Below are 25508 nucleotides of genomic sequence, written 5' to 3'. Positions count from 1 at the left end.
CCTGGAACATATACATCATTGCTCTGAAGATTGTGTAGTACAACAGTTGCACAAACTGTTCATCTACATGTTGTGCAACAATCCTGAACAATGATCTTGTAGAACAGTTGTTGCTGAACTTGTCAAGGTCTGCTAGTGAGAGGACTAATCTCAAACAGATGTTCCTTTCTTTGGACAACATCTTTGTGCTGCACCCTTAAGCTAGCACAATAGCATTACGCTAGCAAAACACTTGTCTAGAATGTAAGCGCCCCGCATAGTTGAAGTTGGCTACACAACATATTTGCACAAGTGCAATGTCTTTCTATAAGCACACAATTTGTCAGAATGTCAGCCTTTGTGCACTGTGTGGCTTTTTATGAATACTTACATATTTTGGAATTCTAGTTAGAAATGAAATTCTAAAGAATTAATATGAGATGACTGAATGACTTAAAAAAAAGAAACACCCTCCAGTTTCAGCTCCTTGTAAATGCACAAAGGCATAGTTCTCTCTGATAGATAAAATAAGTTGATCTGAGCTAGTGGAGCAATTAAAAGGGACAAAAATAAGGGAGAGTGTTATCCTGGCCATTACCTATTGTAGCACTTGTTCAGTGGACTTGTTCATGGCTGTAATTCTCACTAATAGAGGAAAAGGGCAGGCTGTAATGGTGCAGTTGTTAAATGTCACCAGCACTGAAACAAATATTTTATTTAATTTAATTGTATGATTTCTCTTTTGCCATCTGCAATAAGCTGAAACAATGGCCTTGTACTGGGTAATAAGGGAATGAATACTTAATAAATATTTTATAACTCCCCTGAAATTGTTTTGTCCGTTGTCATTTTTATATGCTTTCCATAAGAGGTTTGTCTGGCCAATGACTGAAATAAAGATTCCATTCCATTCAATAAGAGGACTTCTTAATTATGGGAAGGTCCCTAGCCTTTTTGTGCAGTCCTCAGCATGCACGTGCATGCACACACACACACACACACACACACACACACACCTTTTTATTCTTTCAGTTGCTGTGGCTGTATGCCCACGGCACATCCTAACAAAGACTACTTTTGGTCTATGCACCTGCATTCTTCTGCCAAATGGCAGCCATTCATACTCAGACTTCCCATCTGCAAGGTGGCCAGAGGTGAACATACATTGTTCTTTTTCATAAGATCAGGTTCCACATTGATCTCACTAATAGGTGGAAGGAACAAGTTGTGGTGGGGCGGGGGACTGCTCTAAGTGGAAATCCGGTACAATGAAGGAGCACTTTTGCCATTGACCTATATCTGGCTCCTGATCCTCTGTAATGCATTGGGCTTTAGATATATTGTTTGTTGTTGGGTCAATATGGTATCATGGGGACATAGGAAGCAGCCTCATACTGAGTCAGGCTATTGGTCTATCTAGCTTAGTATTGTCTACACAGACTGGCAGCAGCTTCTCCAAGATTACAGGCAGGAGTGTCTCTCAGCCCTAATAAGTTAAGAGTGACGTTGTAGTACAGTGCATTGTGGGACTGCATTATCCTGGTGGTTTTCATGGTTTGCTGGAATTCAATATTCATTTTTCACTAAAACACGGCAAAAATAGGTTGAATTAACAAATCGTAATTGATTGTGTGAATAGCTACTTACCATGATATCTGGATTGTTGGGCAACAAATCTGTCTGTTGTTGTTTGATACCAGCAGAGTATAATCTTGTATTATATAATCTTTGTATTATATGTGTAAGCTAGTAATCTTGGGCACCTTACAAACCCATGCACATGACTAGTCATGACTGTGTTACGGGGGAGACAAAAATATCAGCCTTTTCTTTAACAATATTCTAAAGGGAACAAGCAAACCTTTCAGTCAACAGGCAGGAAAGTGGGGCAGGCTTGCTTTCACCTGCCTCAGCCTTCGTTGTCTTTTTTGATTGCATCCCAGTGATCTCACCCACAATATTTCTCTGCAATGGTCACTTTTGCTAACAGGCAGGCTGTGGTCCTCAGATTTCAACAGCCTTTGCCAGCAACAAAGATATTGCATGTTTTTTGCTCCTGCCATCATTCAGGTTTGCAGAATACGCAAATGTGTGCATGATGCTCCATGGAGGAAAGCAGCTACACAACCTGCTAACACATTACACTTGGGATGCTGGGGGTTTTCTGTTTGCTTCCATCATGCTGCAGGCTGTGTTGAAGAGGGCTTTCACTGACTTCAATGGAGTCTTTTATATGCACAGAGCTTGCCGGATCAGGCCTGCTGCCAGCAGTAAAGTGCACTTTGCTTCATAATGTAGCCGTCTTCTAGTGCTGCTATCAGGAGGCACACAGCTGATACTCAACATTAGTTAGTAACTGTGTGTGCTGAGAAGTATGCACTTTCATAACCCTTAGATCCTCTTATGCTGTAGATAATTCAATCACACCTACAAAAATGACATTAATATATCATTAGGGGCTGGTGCAGACTAGCAAAAGGCAGGAAATTATAGCATACGGGACTGAAATTCTATCCTTGGCCCTGCCATACAGTGCGTAGGTGTTTTGAAGGCTCCTGGAAGAAAGTTGTGTTACGTATGTACAGCTGGATATTCATTTGTGTGGGATGGTGGTGGGGACTAGCATGTAGAATTCCATGCATTATTTTAGATTTAGAACAAAACCAAACAGCTTTTGAAAGGTATATGTTTCAAACACAGCAAACCAAACTGCACAGACGTCTTAGCCTCTAGAATCCATCCTTTTTCTCCTCTCCTCCACTGGGAAAAACTGTTGCAGGCTAGTGTAATAATCCTGATATGTTCCATCCTCCTCCTGCTGCTGCTTCTCCTCCTCCTCCTAATTCTTCTTCTTCTACTACTTCTTCTTCTACTGCTACTAGGACGACGATGAATATTTATATACCACTTTTCAACAAAACCTCTATGGGGCCCAAATGAATAATCAAGGTTCAATAGAAAACATAGGATGAAGAGGATTGATATCTCAATGTAGTGTTTTGCTACATGTAGCAAAGTATATGAGCCAGTCCTGTGAACTGCCATACCATGGCCCCAGCACAGCAAGTTCCTTTAATGCTGACTGGTGCTGCCTCCAAGCCCAATAACTGTCTCCTGCCACATCTTTACCGTAGAAGTGGAGAAATGTGGTGGAACACCCCGCAGTGCTTTGATTCTGTAGTACTAATGGATAGGATAGGATGGGTTTTTGGGGGAGTGAGGAAGCACTAACTGGCAGAGGATCATATGCTACAGTGGGAAGCAGTGAAAGCTGCTGTTTGCTCCACAGCAACAAACCTGATACATAGGAGTGGGGTTTCTCTCTCTTTTTGGAGCCCACTTTGTAACATCGAAGTCTCTATTACATTTGTTGCTCTTGTGAACTTTCTGTATCATACAGTGAAGGTCACATTTACAGAGTTTCAGCTTAGGGTTTGCCCCTTGTTTTTGATCTCTAGAGTCTCTCCCCTCCCCACTTTCTCTCTCTCTCTTCATTTGATGTATGGGATCATGCATATTATCATAGAGAGATAAGACTATATTCAAGATACTGTATATTGAGCTTCATTCAGAAATAATAAAAACTGGGGTAGTCAGGTCTTGCCACTGTGGAGCCAAGATTAATTGCCCAGCTTCTTTTAGGTCGCCCATGGGCTAGTTCATGCCCAGTGGTTTATTCTGGCTTGTACAGCTGGCCCACCCAAACTACTAGTAGTAAAATAATAAAAAAAAAACCCCAGACACACCTGATTTTCCAACACATGTTGCTTTGTGATGTAGTAAAGTCACGATAAAGGCAAGCAGATTGTTGCTTGTCACTGAGAGCTGGTGTTTAACACGACACAGCAAGCTTTAGTCTTTAATGTCTTATGAAGTGCAACAGGGCTAAAAGGGCTAAAACAATGGTAGACTCAAGGGTTCATTCACACACAATATAATGACTACCCAAAATGATGTAGCAAAACTCATTTACAATCATTTAAAGCACCTAAGAAAGGAACATTGACTTAGAACTAATACAAGCAGAAACATGGAACCAGCAAGATCTTTCTCTTTTTAAACCAATGGTTATAGATGACATGGCTATATTAAAACCTTGATTACATTGTGTTAGTTTTATTTATTTCAAATGAAAATTGTATTTGAGAAAAAGCTGTTTGTTTCATTTTGTTAAATACACCCCTTGGACATGAATAAAGCTGACATAGCCTTGAAAATTAAAAAAAGAGAATTCATAGAAATAGTTAATGAACAAAAATTCTCTTTGGATACAATTTCTATAAATAATTTCTAACAGAAGTGAACTCATCTGGAAAAGTGGTAGTATTTGAAGTTGCATTCTAATTATTTTTACAGAGAGCCCAGATACCTAGAAATGCATAATGTATACACAATAAAAGAAAGTTCTTGGGACTCGTGTGTGCTTCACATGCACTCTATGTGAACTTAATAAATTGCATTAGCTTGAAAGTATCTGAATTGACAGTCCCTGGAGATAGTTGACTTTCATTGTTTCTGTGTCAGAGAATAAACTTTGTGATTGTCTTTTAATTCTTTTCCACAGCACTATACTTTCTTAAAAATTAAATGAATACTAATCAAGTGGTTGAAAACCTGCATAGATACTTACATTAGTAAATGTATAGCAGCAGTCTTACATTAAACAATAAGGCTGTTGTTAGAAAACTAACAAAGGATGTGAGGAGCCTTTGGCAATTTATGGAACAATACCCTATTATCATACCAAAAATTAAATTAATAACAAAAAAACAAGTTGTAGTTCTTTTAATAGTAATTCAATGCATTGGTTCATAAAAGCTGAATTTTAATAAAGAATTTTAATAATGGCCAAGTTGTACTCTGGGTGTACACAGCAGAGATGAGTTTCGCACAATTCTTCATAAAGGAATGTGAAGAAAAATAACAATGTAATGATTAGGAATGCAGCAAATATCCACAAATTTCAAATTTCAGTGTGAATGTAATGTAACATGCTTTCTTGAATAAATGTGCAGTGCTTACAGCATTCACCAATACTGAATATTATCAGCAGGGGCGTATCTAGGGGTAGGGCAGGCAGGGCACGTGCCCTGGGTGCCACTTGAAGGGGGGCGCCATTTTGTAAAATTAATTTTTTAAAAAATGGCTGCCAAAAACAAAATGGCCATCGTGCATGCTCAAATGGCCTCTGTGAGGCCCTAGGTCATGCCAGGCCTTGCAGAGGCCATTTGAGCATGTGTGGTGGCCATTTTGTTTTCAGTGGCCTTTTTTTTTTTTTAAAGATTTTTAAAAATGGCCGCTGCACATGCTCAAATGGTCCCTGCGAGGCCCTAGAGGCCAGTGGGGGGAGGAGGAACCTTTGCAAACCCCCCAGCCTTTAGGAAGCCCCCCGAAGGGGCTACAGGTAAAAAAAAATACTATATAATATAAGTCACTGTACACATATTCAGATTGGCACTATGTACAGAGAATCAGGGCTTGTGAATACTGAGCTGATGCTTATGAGCTAGGATTGTATTCATTTGCTCTTACTTTGCTTCTTGTGATAAGTGAGTTAAATGTGATGTCTTGCTAATATGGCTATTAATGGTGAATTTGTCTTTGAATCAGTGTGAAATCCTTAATATTAAGGCCCACTGGGAATTTCTTGATCTCTTTCTCTCATTTTAAATGTCTTTCTGAAAGACTAGAATATATTCCAAGCAGTGACACAGTTTACTCTGCATATCCTTTAATTATTTACAGAGTATCTGGGAAAAGTCAAATTCTCCATTTATTTTTAAAACTTATCTAATGGTGATGCTACAATACATAGTAGAGAATTAGACAGGCACTTCTGTTTAGTTTTCCAAGTACACCTCCACATAGTATTTGGGTATTTCATGAGCGCCAGCATACTAAAATTTGTAGTTTTCCAGCATTTTTTGGTCTGGCTAAGTCCACTGCTAAAATAGTTTTTGAAAGATTAAAAGATTAATGAGCCTGACTTGTATTTTTGAGCTGATATTATGGTAAAGTTATCTGAAAGATGGGTGTCAGATGCTTGGACAGGGGGCACAATTTCAGTTTTTGCCCTAGGCGCTATTTTCCCTAGATATGCCTCTGATTATCAGTGTTTTTATTTGGGGGAAACCAACAACTGTATGCAGAAACTCTTGCTCATCAGTGTAGTATTGTAGAAAATGTGTCCCATCTAATTCTCCTGATTATCAATTTCAAACAATGAAATACATGACTATCCTCTAGCTGAGCTTTTTTTTTTTTTTTTTTTGGGTCCAGTGGGAGATATGATGCAGATTTAATAAGTGAATCAGGACATTAACCCATTTTCCTTTGTTTCACAATTGCCTTTTTAAAAAATGTTCTGAACAATAATGATTCTTAAGACTGATAACTTAAGATGCCATTGTATTTGTTATATTAATTGGTCCCATACTGGAAACTTGATAAACCATGTTGAGAATGGCTTTTCAAAAGATGATCTAAGAATCTCTAAAACTTCTTTTAGAAAGTGATTGATATCTCAGAGTAGATCACAGAGCTTAAATTTATTTTGGGAGAATTCATAGCATTATGTTGGTCTTTACTTATTTTTTATTTATTTGGATTCCCTGCTATCCTTCATGCAGTTAGAATGGTTAAGGCCATTGACATCAATGAGGTTTAAACAGCCTGTTTGAATGCAGGATTGCATCCTTACAGTGCAATCATACTTACTCAGAAGTAAATCCCATTCTGTTCAGTGACTTTCAACCTTGGTTTATGACTGTGAGCAAAGTTATAACCAAAATTATAACCAAAGTGACAAACAGCTGTATCCATAAATGAGTTGGATAGTTGAAAACTGAGTGGTCCAGTTACATTCAGAGGCTGACATTCTGTGCAGTGAAACACAGGTGGTACAGACAACCTGTGCCACTGTGTGGGGCACTAAATCAGGCAGCAGCTGTGGGGCACAAAGTCACCTCTTGCTGCGCAAGAAGGCAGTACCAGTACTGCTGACCCTTGCATTATCATGTTGCACACTGCTTCCATTGTTGCGAATAAAAGAGTACACAACATGCAATCACAAGAGAGTTTTCAGTACTGGTACTGCCCCCTTGCTCAGGAGTGTCTACAGATGATTTGGAGCCCCATGGTAGTGTGGCTGGGTCTCTACCACCTGCGTTTTGCTGCACAGAATGTCAGCAGGGATAAATAAATTACATAGTACATCTAGAAACTCCAGTTATCTAGTTGCTGGATGTCAGCTTTAGGAATACATTACTCCAGAGCAAGGAGACCGGAGACCAAAGGCTAAATTGCCAGCCAGTCATGAAGTACATTTGGTGGGCTTAGGAAAGTTATAGACTCAGTCTATGGAAGTCCACTGAATATAACCGTTTGGTCAGAGCACTTAGGGTGGGCTGGGGGAAAGAATCTAAAATAACAAGCCAGAATGATGATAATTCCCAAGCATCTGCTCCAAAGCAATCTTGTTTGCACTGATAGAAAACAACATTTTTAGGGAAGATAGAACTACTCTGGCAACAGCTCCATCAGGGCAACTGGCCACTTCTCTCTTGGTGGCTGATAACCTGGATGCTTAGAAAGGCTTTTAGTACTGGCTGAAGAATTCTTGGTTGATTTTATGCCTTCTTTTTTTTTAGGGGTGTTTTTTGTGTATTTGTGAGCTTTATTAATTTTAAATGTATTTGTAAGCTTTTAGATGACTTGTAAGTTTCTCTCCATTCTTACTGTACCATTTTGAGGGCTGATTTTGTGATACAAAAATGCCATGTAAATAAATGAACTTGGCATTTATACTGAATATAATGAACTTAATATTGTGGTTCCCAAGTCCTAGCAATTTTCTCTCCATTCACTCTCTTCACATTATTCATAATTTTACAAACATTTATATGGTTTGCCCTGTTTCTCTCACACACACTCACACCCAACTAAAAGAACATCACCACCAAAAACATGTAGAAAAATTGCACAAGATATGTGTCTATTCCATTTCTAAAAACAAGCATCCCTTAGGCTGGCTCCTGAAAGCCTCCCATATGGTACTTTCAGAGAGTGCCAATTTTAGAGAGTGGCCCAGTCTGTATCTTGGGAAATCTCCCATTCCTCTCATTTAGCCTAATGAAAAATGCAAGTTTAACCTGATTTAATCAATGTATTCACAAAACATCTTTGTTTCTCTTGACATCTCAAAAAAATCTGCCTCCATAATTGATGATTATCCAAGATAAGAGCGAACACAGAAAATCAACCACTGTATTAAAAAGGTGGCCTTTTATGATCAGACCAGAAATGCAAAGAGATCATGCAGAACCAGAAGCATGCATTCAGTACTATTTGTAATACATTTTTTGAGAACATTTTAAGTCTCATTCTGTGTCTTAGGAATGCTTGGCAGATGAAAAAGGCTTTAAAACATCATAATATGAACATTGTTATGTTGTTCTTTTCTTTTTTAGGTATGGAAAAATTGTATCTACAAAAGCAATTCTAGACAAAAACACAAATCAGTGCAAAGGTAAGTGTCAGAAGCCTACAAATTCTGCATTAGATTGATTGACTGGTTTGTAAAGGTTTAAGCTCTGGCTGTGCAGTCAACGTAATGTACAGTATATTGAAAACATGTTTAATAATGCCAGTGCTCAGAGTTGTACTTCCAGTAACATTGCTCATTAATTTTTTTCATTAACAAACAAAATGAAAACCACAAATCAGAACAACTATCAAATTGCTTCGGCAGCACAGTAAATTACCTTCTAACTATATAGTGTCATCTGATTTGAATATTATCAGTGATGCAAATTTATTTCCTATATGAAAATGAGAAACTCTCGGGAAAGCTTTCTGAAGCAAAGCCTCATTCCACTTTTCTTGCTTTGACATCTTTTCCTCCATTCATAGAAAAATGAAAACATTAACTGTGGCCTTACTTGTTACTAATAAAATTGTGATACAGTGATTTGAAAATGGATTCTTGTAACTCATGCCATCTAGTTTCATTTCATGGTTAACATTTGGTCTATGAAATGAAGTTGCACTCATAGTGCATCTGCTCTGCATGTATTTTCATTTAGGTGTCTTGTAACCAATGTGTAAAATACTTCTAGAGGCCAATAATGGTATTTGTAGTGGATTTACAAATCTCAGTCCTGTACTATTGCATCATCTCTGTTGGTGAGGTGTTCCACTGGAGTCCTGTTTCTTAATAGTGACACTTACTTCTTTACATAATAAAATATTTTGCACATATCATCAAGTCCACCTTAATATCCTTTCTCAGGAAAAGTGTTGAGATTAAAATGATGGGTACCAGTGTTAGAGTTAACTAATGATTGTGAAACATCTCATTGGTATGGGGGCACAGTTCAGAATATGGATTTCCAAATACCACTCCCCCATTAAACCCATTCTAAATAGACACAGCTGATCCTCTGCCATTTGGGTCTGATTCTGTCTGAGTCTCAGTACCATGTCTTTCTTTCTCCAAATCTCTGCAGCGACTCGAATGGGGCAGCAGAGGGGAGGGCTTTCTTGTAAAGGCCTGGATTGACGTGTACATTGGCTACTGAATGTAATTTCCATGCTATCTGGTGTCAGTAATTTCCCCTGATGCCAAAAGCCATGGGAACTATATTTCCCGTGTTTCCCTTCTTTAATGGAAGTTCTTATGTATGTGTCTGTAAATCCAGGCCTCAGAATGTTGTGTAAGGTTTCTGGAAATAAGCTGACAATTGCCTTCTCAAGGGAAGAGCTTGGTGTGGGGAATTTTTGATGGTGAGGAGGCCTTTGAGACCCATTGTACTCCTAGTGAACACAAGGGGGCCTCTGTTCAGTGAGGGGTTGAGCTTAAGTATATTATTTTGGGTCCAATCCAGACTGATCCCAAATTAACTTGTTTGAAGTGAACCCATTCTGGATCAAACTGAAGGAGGGCTTATCCAACAATAGTTTTAATTTAAGGCCCTACATGCTTGTGGTAAAAAGGCTTTTATCTTCATACACAGGTATGGCCCAGTTAGAGATGTGCACAAACCAAAAATCGTGGTTCAGTGTGAATTTGTATCGGGTTCGAACCAATTCTGCTGAATTGGTTCAGTCAAACCAACCAGCCAGTCCAGTCCATTTCACTGAACCGGTTCAACATTCAAGAAGCTAATACTTGTAAAGCAGAATATGGTGAGGATTCCCCTTTACAAGTAGGTGGGTGGCGGTCATCGGAATCCTTTAAGAGGCAGGCAGAGGCAGTTTAAGGGTCTTACCTGGTTGCCGCCACCTCCCTGCCACAGCTCAAGTGCGCACAATGCCTCATTAGCAAGCCACCCATGTGGTGCATCCATGGAGGCTGGAACTGTGCTGCCATCATGTGGGCAGCACTAAAGAGTCATCACACATGCTTGGGCTGTGCTGGGCGGGGGGAAGTGGCATTGCCAGTAGTTGCGCGGGCTGGGTAAGACCCTTAAACTACTTCTCTTGCCGCTGCCCCCCCCCAGCCACCCATTCAATGCCGAATGGGTTTGCCCAAACTGGGCTTGGTTGCAGACTGAACCATGCCCATCTCAGTTCGCAATCAATCTCCTGAACCAGCCCGATTCGATGTGAACTGGTATAGCTGTGGATGGTTCATGGCATGCACGATCGCTCCTAGCCCCATTTAGGCATGTGCAAAGTCAGATTGAGGAGATCAGACCTGGCCCAACATGGGCCTAGGAAAGCCTAGTTTGGATCGGAGTTCTCCAATCGTGTTCAGAGAAAATTGGAGCTCTGTGGTACTCCAAATGGCAGCTGGAGCTCCTCCCCCCCAATGATTGCAACTGGAGGGAGACATCTTCCACCCTCAATATCTACCCTCTTCTACCCTCAATATCCGCCTGCCTGCCCGCCAGCCAGCCCATACATTTATTTCTCTGTTTTTAAACCTTTTAAGGCTGTTCTTAAACTTACAGTTTAAAGTGGCCAATTTCTGGATTTCCCCCTGTGATTCTCTGGTGCTGTATCACTTGCCCTGTGATTCTCTGGTGTTAAGTAATTTTCTTCCAGGTTTCACAGTACTTCTGGGTTTCACAGTATCCTAGGTACTTTTAAAAAATAATTTAGCTGTTGGTCAGGAAAGTACCCAGCCCCAACCCCAAAATTCTAAAGGCTCCACAGGGAACCAAACTGACATCTGTGTCATCAAGTCAGATCAGGTCAGACTCGATCCTGACCTTTATAATAGTGCACACCCCTAGTCCCATCATGACTAAAGTGGGGCATGGAAATGTAGTTAAGAACATTAAATGGTATGTAGGTGGTGTGCTGAATTCCCCCACCCCCCTCAGTTCTCCTCCAGGCACATTTTTAGATGTTTCTGTTCAGGAGGACTGGCAAACTGTGGGTTGAAGTACAGTGGGCGAAGCCAGAGTTTTTGATGCACCTCGTTCATCCAGCCTTTGGGTGCTTTAAATTGTACACTCGCCCCCAGGTTTGACATGGTTGAGACAGACCCTCACTTAAAGACACAAGTCTTCTGCTGTCAGATGCATGCATATCAATACAGATAATTGATATGTATTATGAAAACAGAATCACTGATCTCTTTAATTACCTAAAGGCAGTTCATAACTGCAGTTGGTGATAATGACTTAAAGGTTACAATGTGTAGTCAAAAAGGTTTTGAGAATCTGAGTTTTTTATAGCCTTGTCAGTTCTGATCAAAGTAATATTTCACATCAGTTTTACTGTCTTATCTCCCGTTTTGATCTCATTATTTCACCTACACACGCACTTTTCCCTCTGGAAATCCTTCCAAATTACTCCAGTTATGATGATGTAATTCTTCAGTGAGAATGTGAGAATACTGCAACCGTGGCTATGCATATAAAGTCTTCAGAATATTTCTTCTCCTGTTATTTCTTTGGTGTATTAGTATTTGGTCATTTATTCTATGGACAGCCATTACCTCAAATGCATATGCAAGTATACAAATGCCTAGTTACCTTGAAGTTAAATTTGGGGTTTCTTAAGTTGACTGTAGGCCATCTGCTGATGACTCAAAGTTGCATTCAAGGGGGTTTATATTGTTCCATCATTTACAGTTTGGTACCCAGGTAAGAGGTCTTCCCAACTTTGGAGATGATGGAGAAACAGGAATAGGGCTTGTTCTGTGATGACGTCCTGGCTCTGACACATACCCAGAGATGTTCACCTGATGTCAGCCTTGCTAATACTAGGTCTTATGTGCCAGGTGAAAACTGTCATCTTTGTCCATACTATCCATGGATGTTTTTCTGCTGCTGCTATTTTGGAATGTTGCTGCTCTGTTATTTTGTTGCTCCTGTTTATTATAATCTGAGTTTGGGTACTTTTAGCTTGTTTATTTTGGTAATTTTTAATAATTTTATAAAGTATGTTTTTATATTTTGCTTTAATTTGGAATCCAACTTGAGAAACCTCTTTGAGACTGAAAGGCAGAATAGAAATGCCCTACATAAATCAGGACAATAATAAGTAAATCATTTGTGGCTGGAAACAACATTGGTGGAACTTTTAGGCTGAAGACCCACTTGATATTAGGGGTGTGCAATTCGGATTTTCGGGTGATTCGGCTCGGACCCGAGCCGAATCACCCCCGTTCTGTTTTGTGCCTGAATCTGGGTCACCCGAATCACCCTTGATTCGGTTCGGATTCGGATTTAATCCGAATCCAAATCCGAATCGATTCGGGGGGGTAAAAGGGGGCCCAGGGGCAAAATTTTGGGGTGGGGTGGTAGTGCCCAATGGGTAGAGTCTACCACCCCAATTTCAGGGGGATTGGGCAAAGTCCTGATTTTTTGTGAATTTTTAAAGTTTTAGTGACTTTGGGGCAGTTCGGGGGCATAGCATGGGATTTGGGCAAAAGGAGTGGGGTGGGGTGGTAGTGCCTAATGGGTGCAGGCTACCACCCCAATTTCAGGGGGATTGGGCAAAGGGCTGATTTTTGGTAAATTTCTGAAAATTTCATGTCTTTGGGGCAGATTGGGGCATATTGGGGCAGAAAGTGGGGGCTGGGGCAGAATAGTGGGGTGGGGTGGTAGTGCCTCATGGGTGCAGGCTACCACCCCAATTTCAGGGGGTTTGGACAAAGGGGTGATTTTTTGAGAATTTTTGAAGTTTTGGTGACTTTGGGGCAGTTTGGGGGCAGAAAGTGGATCTGCCCCAAAATAGTGGGGTGGGGTGGTAGTGCCTCATGGGTGGAGGCTACCACACCAATTTCAGGGGGATTGGGCAGAGGGCTGATTTTTTGAGAATTTTTGAAGTTTGAACTTCTGAGGTGTGAATTCTCATTCTATCATAGCAAATGAGATTTTTTTCAATTAAACAACTCTCATGACCCCACTTTCACTTTTTCACTTTCCTTTACTATGAATAATATGAGGAAGTAATCAATTTAGCACACTTCACCTTATGAAGACAAACCTCATACAAATAAATTCACCATAATTCACCCCTCTGCCCAATCACTCTTAAATTGGGGATGGGTGGTAGCCTCCAGCCATCAGGCACTATCTACCAGCCCACCCCACTCCTTTGGGGCAGATCCACTTTCTGCCCCCAATCTGCCCCAAAGACACCCAAACTTCAAAAATTCTCAAAAAATCAGCCCTCTGCCCAATCCCCCTGAAATTGGTGTGGTAGCCTCCACCCATGAGGCACTACCACCCCACCCCACTATTTTGGGGCAGATCCACTTTCTGCCCCCAAACTGCCCCAAAGTCACCAAAACTTCAAAAATTCTCAAAAAATCACCCCTTTGTCCAAACCCCCTGAAATTGGGGTGGTAGCCTGCACCCATGAGGCACTACCACCCCACCCCACTATTCTGCCCCAGCCCCCACTTTCTGCCCCAATATGCCCCAATCTGCCCCAAAGACATGAAATTTTCAGAAATTTACCAAAAATCAGCCCTTTGCCCAATCCCCCTGAAATTGGGGTGGTAGCCTGCACCCATTAGGCACTACCACCCCACCCCACTCCTTTTGCCCAAATCCCATGCTATGCCCCCGAACTGCCCCAAAGTCACTAAAACTTTAAAAAATCGCCAAAAATCAACCATGAACCGAATCACCCGAATTTTTTGTGCCCGAAATTTGGGTGATTCGGCTCGTGCCCGAAAAAATTCGGGGGGCATCGGGGGTGATTCGGTTCGGCCCCGAATCACCCGGAATTGTTCATTTCGGGCACAGATCGTTCTGTGCCCGAAATTTTTTGCACATCCCTACTTGATATATAAAGAGAAAGTGCAGTGTGGACATCGTTCTCTAACTTTTCAGAAAATTAAACTCTTATATGTTAGTCTTGCCTTCCCTCTTTGTTTGCCTGTCCAGCTTCTGCTGATGCCACCTTGATCTCTTCTATCTGGGACCAAAGTTCCAGTGGGACACTATGGCCCTCTTCAGACGTAGCATCAGATGAGAGGTAGACAAAGCTGTGGTTAATCTGTAAAGCTGAGAATCATGCTGCAGACTGTGGTCTGGCACCCTCCGGCTTCCAGGCAGAGGAACCCCTTCCTATTCCTAGTCCGCCCAGGCTGCATCCCAGCAAGCGCCATTCAGCTCATATTGCCACACTGTGGGCATGGCGTCGGCATGAAAGAAAATTGGCGACTGTTGCCTACGATGTTAGAGGCAGTGTGCTTAGTGCGATCGTGCCTTTTTGGGCATTGATTGCCTGCCTTTGGCAGGGGAAAATATGTTTTAACCCTTTCCTCACACTGCTTGCACCACTGCCTTTGCAAGACTCCCAAGCTACACAGGCATGCACAAGCACATTTACTGATACCTCAGGACGGCAAGGGGCACTTTCAGATAGCAATGGGGCATTGGGGGAGAGGCACAGAAGAGCAACTGATACATTAGGGTGAGAGGGCAGTAGGTTGGTGGCCTGGTGGGTGGGAAAAGGGACTGTCCACCAGAAAAATGGATGCTTTGTCATATCTGTGCAGTTGTTCCTGGCACCTAGGGCAGATCTCATGCAAATTAATTGCAGCTGCTGTTTGTGGGAGCTGTTACCTGCCCGAAAAGGTGGCGCCTGGTGAAGCCATGTAAACACCACCTTTGGTCAGGAGGAGTGACTTGTATTTTATGCATACAAACTTAAGGAGAAGGGGGATTTATGCATTTAGTTTATTATTGCTGCATTTAAAAGGGCAGTCATGGAGACTCCCCTTGGTAGTGACTGCAGTGCAAATCCATACCGTGCTATTGGATGGGAGCCTACAGTCAGCAAGTGGACTCTTCCTAGGGGCATTTGCTTGCTGCGTTAGAAGTGAGCATCCCGAAAAATGGCTTGTCACTTCTGGCTGTGAGGATCCCTGCATCCTCCTCGTGGGGGTCCTCTCTTAATCTCCCTGGGGAAAGACAAACTGCCTTCCTCAGCTGGGGAGGAAAGGACTTAGTAGTAAGTAGTAGTAATAAGTTTATTGTTGTAACTGCTGGTCGTAACAAAACATTTTTTAAAAGGTTAAAAGGAAACCCAGCATACAATAAAATCCAGCAAATAATTATATAGAATTAGTTAAGATGAGACCAGCACTACAATTTGGAACAAAGCATAGTAGCTGTAAATTTCTTTCTAAGTTTAAAAGAAAGCAAGACAAACATGGCAACTTGGTAGCTAACATTGGGATCACATCTACAAGAAGATAAATCGAACATTCCACATGCAAGCCCTTGAATATATCTATGATCTGTCTCAATGTTTTTCCCTTCGTCGCATCACAGAAGGACAGTAAAAGACATAGTGTATAATATCCTCCCCTTGGCCAGCACCACAGGGACAAAGGCACTGTTCCACTGGAGGTTTACGGAATCTCCTTTTGAGATATGCTGTGGGCATAGTTTGAAAGCATAAGGTTGTGAAAGCCTTCCTCAGTGATGCATGGGTAAGATCAACCAGGTACCATGAGAAGCTTCTGTGTTACTTATAATAGCAGTACCAAATTGAATACCTTTGAGAGCTGTACTGCAGCGGCCTCTCTGCAAGCATCCCATTCAAGGAGTCAGCATCTAATGTTTTCTTTACTCCAAGATCTGAGTCCCCCCACCGATGGCACGGAATACAACTCTAGGATGCAAAACAGGTTTAGACCATTGATTCCTGTCCTTGTAGAGTTAAAAAAAAGATTTGGCTAAATGATGTTCTGGGAGATTGTTTTATTTCTTGAAATACCTTAGCAGTGCTAGGTGAATTTTGCCAAAAATTGAAGGAACCCCTGCCTCCATTCTTGGGGGCCCCTTACTCCCTCCTGCAGGAAGAGAGGATTGCGCCCCTTTCTTCAAATTTTACTGGTTAAACATAGACTGCACAAGTGTTCTCTCTACATTTTTTCATATGTATGCAGAGTGAGTTGTACTCTGTGCATCAGTAGCAAGACAGTATGTGTGCACATGCATTCAGAATGGGGCCTTTCTGAGTGGGATCTAAAATTAACTAAGCGGACATTTTTGTAAAATCTACTGCACATGCACATGAGCATACCTTAGCGGGAAGACCGCACCATAGCTGGCCATACCACCCCTGCCTGTTGGGGACTCCCCCCACCCACAAGCACCCATTCTATTTTAGATCAACAATTGGGCAAAGGGTTGTTTAGGAAGAGAAGAGGGAATGAAGGGAATATTGCATGCATCTTTCCACCTTTCAGTATCTTCCTATATCACTGCTGCCCGATATAGTACCAGCGGGGATTCAAACCTGCAACCTTCTGCTTGTTAGTCAGGCAAGGTTTGAAAGAAAAAATGGAGCTGTGGTTGGGTGATGAAAATTCAGCTTCATGCATTCAGATGAAGTGTTTTCAGCCTAACTGTTCCACCAGTAAAATGAGTGAGTTCAGGTTTCATTTTGCTATTGGAAATATGTGCTTTCTGCAGTGGAATTGATTAGTTTGGACAGTGTTTGTAGGTGAAATGGTTGTGTCTCATACAGTCATCAAGCCACCTAATGGCGCAGCCAGGAAGTAACTTGCCTAGGGAGCAAGATGTTGCTGGTTCAAATCAGACTATGGGAAACACCTATATCGGGCAGCGGAGATATAGAAAGATGCTGAAAGGCATCATCTCATACTGTGCAGGAGGAGGCAATAGTAAACCTCTCCTGTCTTTTACCAAAGAAAACCACATGACTCTGTGGTTGCCAGGAGTCAACACCAACTTGACGGCACAACTTTGCTTTAATACAGTCATCAGGATTCAGTATGTGCTTCTAATGAGGCTGTGGAAGCTGACACATTAATAAGGCTGGGTTAGGAGATAATGTGATACAAACATGGAGAAGGAGGAGAGAGTAAGTATGACACAGACTTAAAGTGTTACATACACAATCAGATACAGATGCAATGGGTGGGTGGCAGCAGCAGCAGCATGTGACCCTGACACTGAGACCAGGTCTATCAGATTCAAAAGTTAATTCCATTAATTTTACTTCCCTGTAAGTTCATGATTTTCAGGAAAAATGGTAGTGCTAGCAGTTGTGGTCGGTAATATATATTGCTAGTACTAAAACTGCTTTACTCCTATTCTGCGTGACTGACATGGCTTCATGGGAACCATGGGCCTAACTAAAACTGGGTAAGTCAGGGGTGTAGTTAGGGGAGAGGGGGCCCATGTTCACCCCTCTCTCTGGCAGCCCCTTGGAGTGAGGGAGATAATGAAGAAGATAGAGAGGGGCAGAGCTGGGGGGCCCTTAGGAGCTCAGGGGCCTGGGTTCTGTGAACCCATCCACTCAATTATATCTATACTCCTGGGGGGAGGGGTCACTAAGCAAGAATGTTCAGGACCCTCCCATACTACACAAGATCTTTTGGAGAAGAGGTCTGAGTTCAGTGGTTTCAATGTGGTTTCAATGTATAGTGCAGCTGTAAATTCAAATTTCTGGAAACAAAGTTGGCAACAAAAGCAATGCTATAATTACCAAAATCTTTATTTGAAAAACAACTGCAAATTGAGCTGTCAGACATAAGGAAACATTTTTACCTGCTGCGAGAGAGTTCGCTAGGGATGCCTCTTGATGAAGCCTCTCATTTGAGATTGTTCTTCCTTGGGTGGCATGCATACTAATTGATGCAAAACAGCAGCAAGAAAGCATTTTCTAATAGGACTACATAAAACAAAACAAGTTTACAATAGAATAGCCCAAAATCATTGAACAAAGCAAGGAACCAAGTGCATATGGGGAAGAATGAAAAACAGTTTCATGATTCATTTAGATATTTAAATGTAACAGATTAATGAGATGTAATGCCCAAGGTGTGTGTGTGTGTTTGTTTTAAAGTTTGCTTTATTTTCTTGCTAATTTAAATTGTCAGGGGAAGATTAAAATCTCTGTTGACAAGAGATGTCAATATATAGCATATTCTAGCTGCAGAATATATATATACATATGTGTGTGTGTGTGTGTGTGTGTATACACACACACACATACACACGTGCACACAAACACACACATGCTATTGATATATCTAAGTGTTTAGCAGGGATAAAATTATCCCTGTAATTTTAACGATAATGTAAATTATCATTACTTTATTGATAATAATAGAGGCTTTACCATACAGTTTCCATACTTCATTGCTATGGAATAGAGGACAATTCATCTGTCAAATATACAAGTTCATTTCTTAGGGCATAAATTACTGTCATTTGCATTAGGTCTTGCTGGCTCTTTCATTGTGTGCACACAAATTTTATTTTCTGTTTTAATCAAGAACTCTACTGCCCTGTGCATCTCATTAGGAAACAAAATGAATGCAACATGGGTAACAATGGGAAATAGTGCCACCCATGAGAATCATTCACTTAAAAAAAAAAGTTAAATAAATACACAAATAAATAGCAGTAGCTTTAAGGAGATCAACATTATAATCCTATAGATTTCATTTTTACACCAGAAAGGGAGTGCCTGCTTTGATTCTGTGAATGTGAACTTAATTTTTTTTGTAGATAAATTCCTTGGAGTGAAGCCATAGAAGACTTTATAGGCAATTTAATTTGTATGTAACTGACTTCAGTTTTCCCCATTAAAAATCCTAATATTGGATATTACTTACTGAGGGCTTTTATACAAAATTGTTAGCTGTATTGTGAAAGGATAATGGGAATTTTCTAGAGAGACTGATATGATAGCAGTGGCTTTCTTTGAGAGAGTTGATTCTCTGTATTAAACACAGTGGCTGGGATCCAAAGAGCTACTTTGGCTGTGCCCAGGAACTTACATGTGCCGATTGGGATTTTTGCTGTTTTCCTTTAAGCAGAAAGCCGTCATGTTATATCAGATACTGACATGCCCCTCAACACCAAAAGCAGTTTTTCAGTCCATCACAAATGGAGTGATTTGGTCTAGTGCAACAAGTTGAAAGTTGTTGTTTTGGAATTTGGCTCACTATTTAAAAAATGAATGCAGGTGCACAGAAATATGTATAACTGTTAAGGCAGGCAATTTTATTCTTTTAAAATATTTATAGCTCACCTCTCTTGAGTGACATTGGAGAGGATAGGTAGCAAATCTAAGAATAAGTGACACCAATAAGAACAACATACATTAAAAATACACAATTATTTTATTTATTTATTTATTTATTTATTTATTTATTTATTGACGTATTTCTATAACGCCCAAAACTTACGTCTCTGGGCAGTAATTAAGTCAATTAAAACATGACTTAAAAGAGCATGTACACAAACACATTTCAGAACAGCAAATAAAACAGACCCAGCATGCTCTTCCCCTCTTCGTTATGTGAACAGATGGGTCTTGCACTGGTTTGTTCCAGAAAAGCTAACAGCAATCTCTTTAGGAAGTCCATTCTCTCCTTCTGTTAATTTGCTTCTGTTTTCCCACCTTGACCCAGCCTAGACATCCGACTTTCTCTTCATAGGAAACTTCCAGGTCACTGTGGGTTTTAGGCCCTCTTTTAAATTCCAGCTAAGCATCCATGTCTAGAGATCTCTTTTATCCTTTCTTAGAAAGTTTGTACTGCCTGTATAGTTATCCTTATTCTCCAGAGTTCATGGTTAACCAGTTAATTAGAAATCAAGAGCATCTGTAAGCAAGTAGCTGAACTGGTAGCTCATCATAAGACTTAGGATGTAAGGGTTTGCACAAAACCATCCTTGCCAGTTTGGCTTGAATCTGGACTGGATTTGAGTCAAACCAGCCCAGTTCGGTTTTGCCCCCAGTTGAACCGGACCTAGTTCAACCAGTATGGAGCTCTACTGGTCAAGGGGAATCGGGTAAGGATTCCCCTTTACCAGTAAAGGGGCAGGGGGGTTGCTGTAAGGGTAGAGGAGGCAGGAGGGAAGTAAATAGCTACTTACAAATGCCACTGGTGGTGGCTGCTGCAGTGGGGGAGATTGCAAGGGCTGCTCCACCCACCCCACTGGTCTCTCCCAGACTAGGCAGGGCCAGCAGCCTGGTTCAGGCCTTCTGCAGCCTGCTTCGGGCCATGTTCATGTATGAAGGCCATTTTAGTGACCTCTGCACATGCGCAGAGGCCATTTGCGTGACCATACCATGTAGAACAGTAAATACGCTATTTTTTCCTGATGCATATGGCCAGAGGTGTAGCTAGGAGAGAGTGGCCGTGTTCACCCCTCTCCCCAGTGGCCCCTCAGAGTGAGGGAGATAATGAAGCTGGGGGCCCGGGTTCTTTGAAGCCATCCACTCAATTATAGCTACACCCCTATGTATGGCTAGTATAAATCATGTTGTTGAAAAACTACATGGTTCATGAAGGAATGGTGAACCTACTAGCACCAGATCCAACCACCATCTATAGCTACTGGGATGGGAATGCACCATTGGCTGTCATTTATTATTTAAACTTTTTCTAGGACACCTTTCCTAAGTGGTCAGAATGGGCCACCTCAAACCATAAAATATCCCTAAGTTGAATTTGAATGTATCCCATTAGAAGAAACAATTCTATTTTAAAAGACAATATCGGAACATTTATTGCATCTTGTTCCTCAATATGTCTCTTACACCCTGTTCTCTCACTGCGTGAACTTGTTTCTCACTGAAGCCTACTGGCTTGCCAGAATTCACTTGACCTCTACCTTCCAGACCTGCATATTTCCTGAATGTGGGAATATTCCAGTCTGTCTTGACTGGAATCACTTTTAATCTGTTTATTCTCATTCAAACCAGTCCTAATTGAAACTGAATTCTGTAGCTTTCACAAATGTAGCTGGTAAAAATCCTTCTTATGCCAGAAATACCATTACGCAGTACTACTATACCAGCTGCCTTGAGAAACTGAGTACAAAATATTGGATAATCAGGTGCTGGGATAAACTGTGGCTCTATTTTACATGATCCTGTATTTAACAAGCACACTGTTGCTGCTAAACAACCGTTAAGCAACCATTAAGCAATAATAGTATACAGGAGGCATATTGTGGAATGAGATGTAATGAATGTTTAGATTATGCAATGCCCTAATACACAATAAGTGACTACTTAACAACACACACTGCCAGGAATGGGCAGGAAACCAGTCCAACATCTTTAGGCAGTTGCTACCTCATCAGTACAGCTGAGGATGTTTTAGTGTAGAGTATGGGGTAAAATAAATTGACAGGTCCATGTCAGAAGTGACAATAACTCTTCCATTATCATTGAGTTCCCTGGGACCAGACAATTGGAGGAGATCAGCAGATAACATTGGCCTTAGAGACCAGGGTCCTTTTTAGATGAGAGCGTCACTTCTTCCCACATCTAGCACAGCAACTCCTGTCTGACTTTATGATCACTCTGGACATCAAGGTTGTCACTATATATGACAATCCTGATGCCCATGCAAATATCCAAGCTTAAACTCCCACAAATAAGCTTGGATATTTGCATGGGATAGAGCTTATATAGCGTAACCAATTTTAAATCAGTAACCTGTCTTGCAAGATGGGTGAAGATTAATGCTTTTATATGACAGCATTTGAAGGGCTGTCTTAGGATTTCTCTGCTCGAATGCCAAAGGGCTTGGCAGAGAATAGCAATATGGAGCAGGTCCATGTGAAATAATAAAAGTGTTGAAAAAAGCATCTAAATCCTGCAGAAACGTCTTTAGCTAATAAATTTTATTTATTGGGTATAGCAAAAGCTGAAATAAATGTGTTATTTATGTTTCTCAGAACTGACATTTTCGTGAGTGGGAAAAACTGAACGAAATGGGTTCATACCTATTTAATGACTGTAAGCTCAGGTCATTGGGCAGGTGATCAGAGCTGCCTTTGGAGGGGAAAAGGGTTCTCATGGAAAGTAAATGATTAAAAAAAAACCCTCTTTGAATTTGTAGTGTGTGATTTGTTTTTTCCAAGAAAAATCAGACCATTTATCTATCCAGATGTCTAATGGATATAGTGGTAACCCTGTCCTAGTTATTTTCTTTTGCTGAATGCATTTCAGTTTTTAACATCACCTGGTAACATCAAAACCTATGGAGGCATTTAAAAGCATGTCCATATATATGATACTGTAACTTCAGAGGATTTGGAAGTGTGGTAATTGTTGGAGCATCTAGAAACTGAACATGGAGAATCTTTCGCTCCTTAGTGCTGCCAATCAATCACAGGGCTGGCACCCAAGTCTCTGCACTAATTTGGTCTCTTGAGCAAAGACTTGTGGGGGTAGGGGAGGTTGCTAAGTTCTGCCAAGTTTGCTAAAGAAGCAAGTCTTCATAGTTAATAAAACTCTGTCGTAATCAGTAGACTGGCAGTTATATTACTATAGGAAACTACCAAATGGTGGTAGAGTCTGCCTACAGCTGTTGTAGGAGGGCATAAATTCAAGATCCTGTAGAGTCCCTTTGCTTCAGCAATCACTGCAAATAAATTCACATCAATTTATCCTTTTCCTGCTGTGGCTCAAACAATTATTACATTTTAAATGTAATCTAGGGGAAGTAGTATTGACTTGCTTCCTAGGGCAATAGGTATTTAAGGCCTCTTTAAATCACTTGTCTTGATTTAAAGAGGTCTTGGCAACCTACTGTATTAGATTTAGTGGAATGCTGTTTGGATTGGCAGCTGACCTTACCATTCCCTTGAAGCTTCTTTGATATAATAGATTATGTGCTTACAGACTCAAAAAGATACTGAAGTAGCACTCAGTATTGGGTCATGTAGTGATCTTCAACTTTCAAAAGTTGTTGTGAGCCTATTTCTGGACTCTTACAGACCATCTTGATATTTAACATATAGTAGTTAAATATCTATTACCATAATTATGGATATAAAGGCCACAGCAGGTACATTTTTAAAAGTTGTTTATTGCCGCCTGTGGCATTTACGCTGATGCAGCATTTACACTAGAATTAAGGATCAAGCTATAGTAAAATTTTAAGTTCAACACAACTGAAAAAGTAATGCACGATGTCCCCATCTATCAGAGGTGTTTACATCGATATGGCATTTCTGCTGGGTTTCTGCATTTTTTCAGCCTTTTTCCTTACTGCAGCATTTCTATACAAAACTACGGAATACATTTTTAATAATTTGTTTCTGGGTGTCCTTGTGCAAAAGAAAGTCATACTTCCTGATGACCCACAGATACCCAATTTTACATATACAATCCTGCCCCTGAAATTATCAGAATGAACTTCTTTTTTTTTACACTGGAATGAGCTGGGGTAAGGTTTGAAAATAATTTTATTTTGCATTTTTTAGAAGACATTCTGAATATAATCATCAGATTTAAGCTACTGTTGTTCTCAACAGATTTTTAACACTCAATAATCATCAATTCAATAATTCAAAAATGATATCATGCCCAAGAGAAGCAGAAGATCAGCCTCAGAGGCAGGATGCCTCTGAATACCAGTTGCAGGGGAGTAACAGCAGGAGAGAGGGCATGCCCTTAGCTCCTGCCTGTAGGCTTCCAGCGGCATCTGGTGGGCCTCTGTGTGAAACAGGATGCTGGACTAGATGGGCCTTGAGCCTGTTCCAGCAGGGCTGTTCTTATGTTCTTATTAATGTAGGAAGATTTTAGTTTACGATATATGTTAATTATTCAATCAAATGAATAAAGTTTGAAGTCGACGTTCTCCCAGTTTCAAACTGTTCTTTTATTCCCCTTTTGCAAGAACGTTAGTAAAAAATTCTATCACATATATTTAATTTCTTGAACTTTCCTATAAAAGTAATTATGCAAAATGACTTTGCCGGACAACAACAGGTCTCACCTACTAGTCAAGAATATTTCAAAGCACCTTATCTAGAAACTCTAAACATGACATACACCTACATGATATGCACATTATGTGGATAATTGTGCCCTAGATATCCACTGGGGTTTCCACTACTCCTTCTGAGCTGTCAGGACAATTCTGTTCCATTAACCTTACTGGGTTTTGGATTCTAATTTTAACACCTCTAATACATTTCACCACCAATATATGTAATACACCAGTAAAACTAATTGTTTACACAGCAATTGTTTCCATTGCAGCTTCTAAAGATAGGCTCCTGTTAGGTGACACAGAGAACGAGTGAGGGAGGCAAATATAGGAGCAATGATACTAGGTAGATTGTTTTCTTTTGTGCCTTGTACCTTGACACCTGTCATGCATGCCTGAAGGTGTTCTGTATGCCAGTAGGGCTCTTGGCAACAAGCAGGGTACTTGGCAAATGGGATATGACTGAGAATCCCTTTGTCAGGTTAATTAACTCAGAGGCTTCACATTGTGTATATTTATACATGCCTCCAAGGGCATCCTTACAATTAGGAGGGATTACAGGAGTATGGCTGCATTTCTGACAATTGACTTTTTAAAATTTTCTTTAACACTGAGGACTCTCAGTGACCCTCTTTGGACATATTGGCAAAATATTGCTTCACATTTGATGTGAAAGCAACTCATGCCAAATAACATCCTTGGCTTCATTTAAATTCTGTTCTATCTTAAGTCGTGTACAGTGTTCTCACTCGGTTTAAGGTCAAGTCTTTGGGAGAGGCAGCTCTATAGTAATTAGTTCCCCAGGCTCTGCTCTTTTTTCCACCTGAAGCATAACTTTTTGGAGCATGTTTCCTGGGTTGTGTTCTTCTTAATAGATGTGCTCATGGGGTTAGGAGCCTTTTTATACCTATAAGACCCTTCAAAATGGCCAAGTAGTATGTTGGTACTTTAAAGTCGTCCTAATTTAATGGTCACTCCTCTACAGATTAGGGGCTGCAAATATTATTAAGCCCTATTGTAGATTTACTACTACTACAGAGTTATGTTTAATTCAGATTATTTCATTGATATGGATTGTAATTTATCATTACATGCTAAAACAGTATTTGCTATCACTCACATAGGATGTCTTCCATCTGCTCAAAAGTAACTCATGCATGCCAACCATACTTATTTACCAGGAACCATCGTGTGTGTGTGTGTGTGTGTGTGTGTGTGTGTGTGTATTTTGCTCCTATTGTCACCTTAAGTGGCTCAGTGGGGAAATTCTTGACTAACAAGCAGAAGGTAGCCGGTTCGAATCCCCGCTGGTACTATATTGGGCAGCAGCAATACA

General features: G+C 40.7%; 1 protein-coding gene across 12 annotated transcripts in view; it reads left to right on the top strand.

The window, feature by feature from the left end:
- Positions 1-25508, top strand: part of RBMS3 (RNA binding motif single stranded interacting protein 3) — a 1053558-nt gene that overhangs the window by 613467 nt on the left and 414583 nt on the right. For all 12 annotated transcript variants that reach the window (XM_053260504.1, XM_053260503.1, XM_053260501.1 and 9 more), the window contains one exon: positions 8448-8506. In XM_053260504.1, coding sequence (XP_053116479.1) covers positions 8448-8506 — 59 coding nt within the window. The remainder of the gene's footprint in view (positions 1-8447; positions 8507-25508) is intronic.

Source organism: Hemicordylus capensis, chromosome 6, assembly GCF_027244095.1.
Source record: "Hemicordylus capensis ecotype Gifberg chromosome 6, rHemCap1.1.pri, whole genome shotgun sequence".
NCBI lineage: Eukaryota > Metazoa > Chordata > Lepidosauria > Squamata > Cordylidae > Hemicordylus > Hemicordylus capensis.
This window is presented reverse-complemented; position numbering and strand designations above follow the sequence as displayed.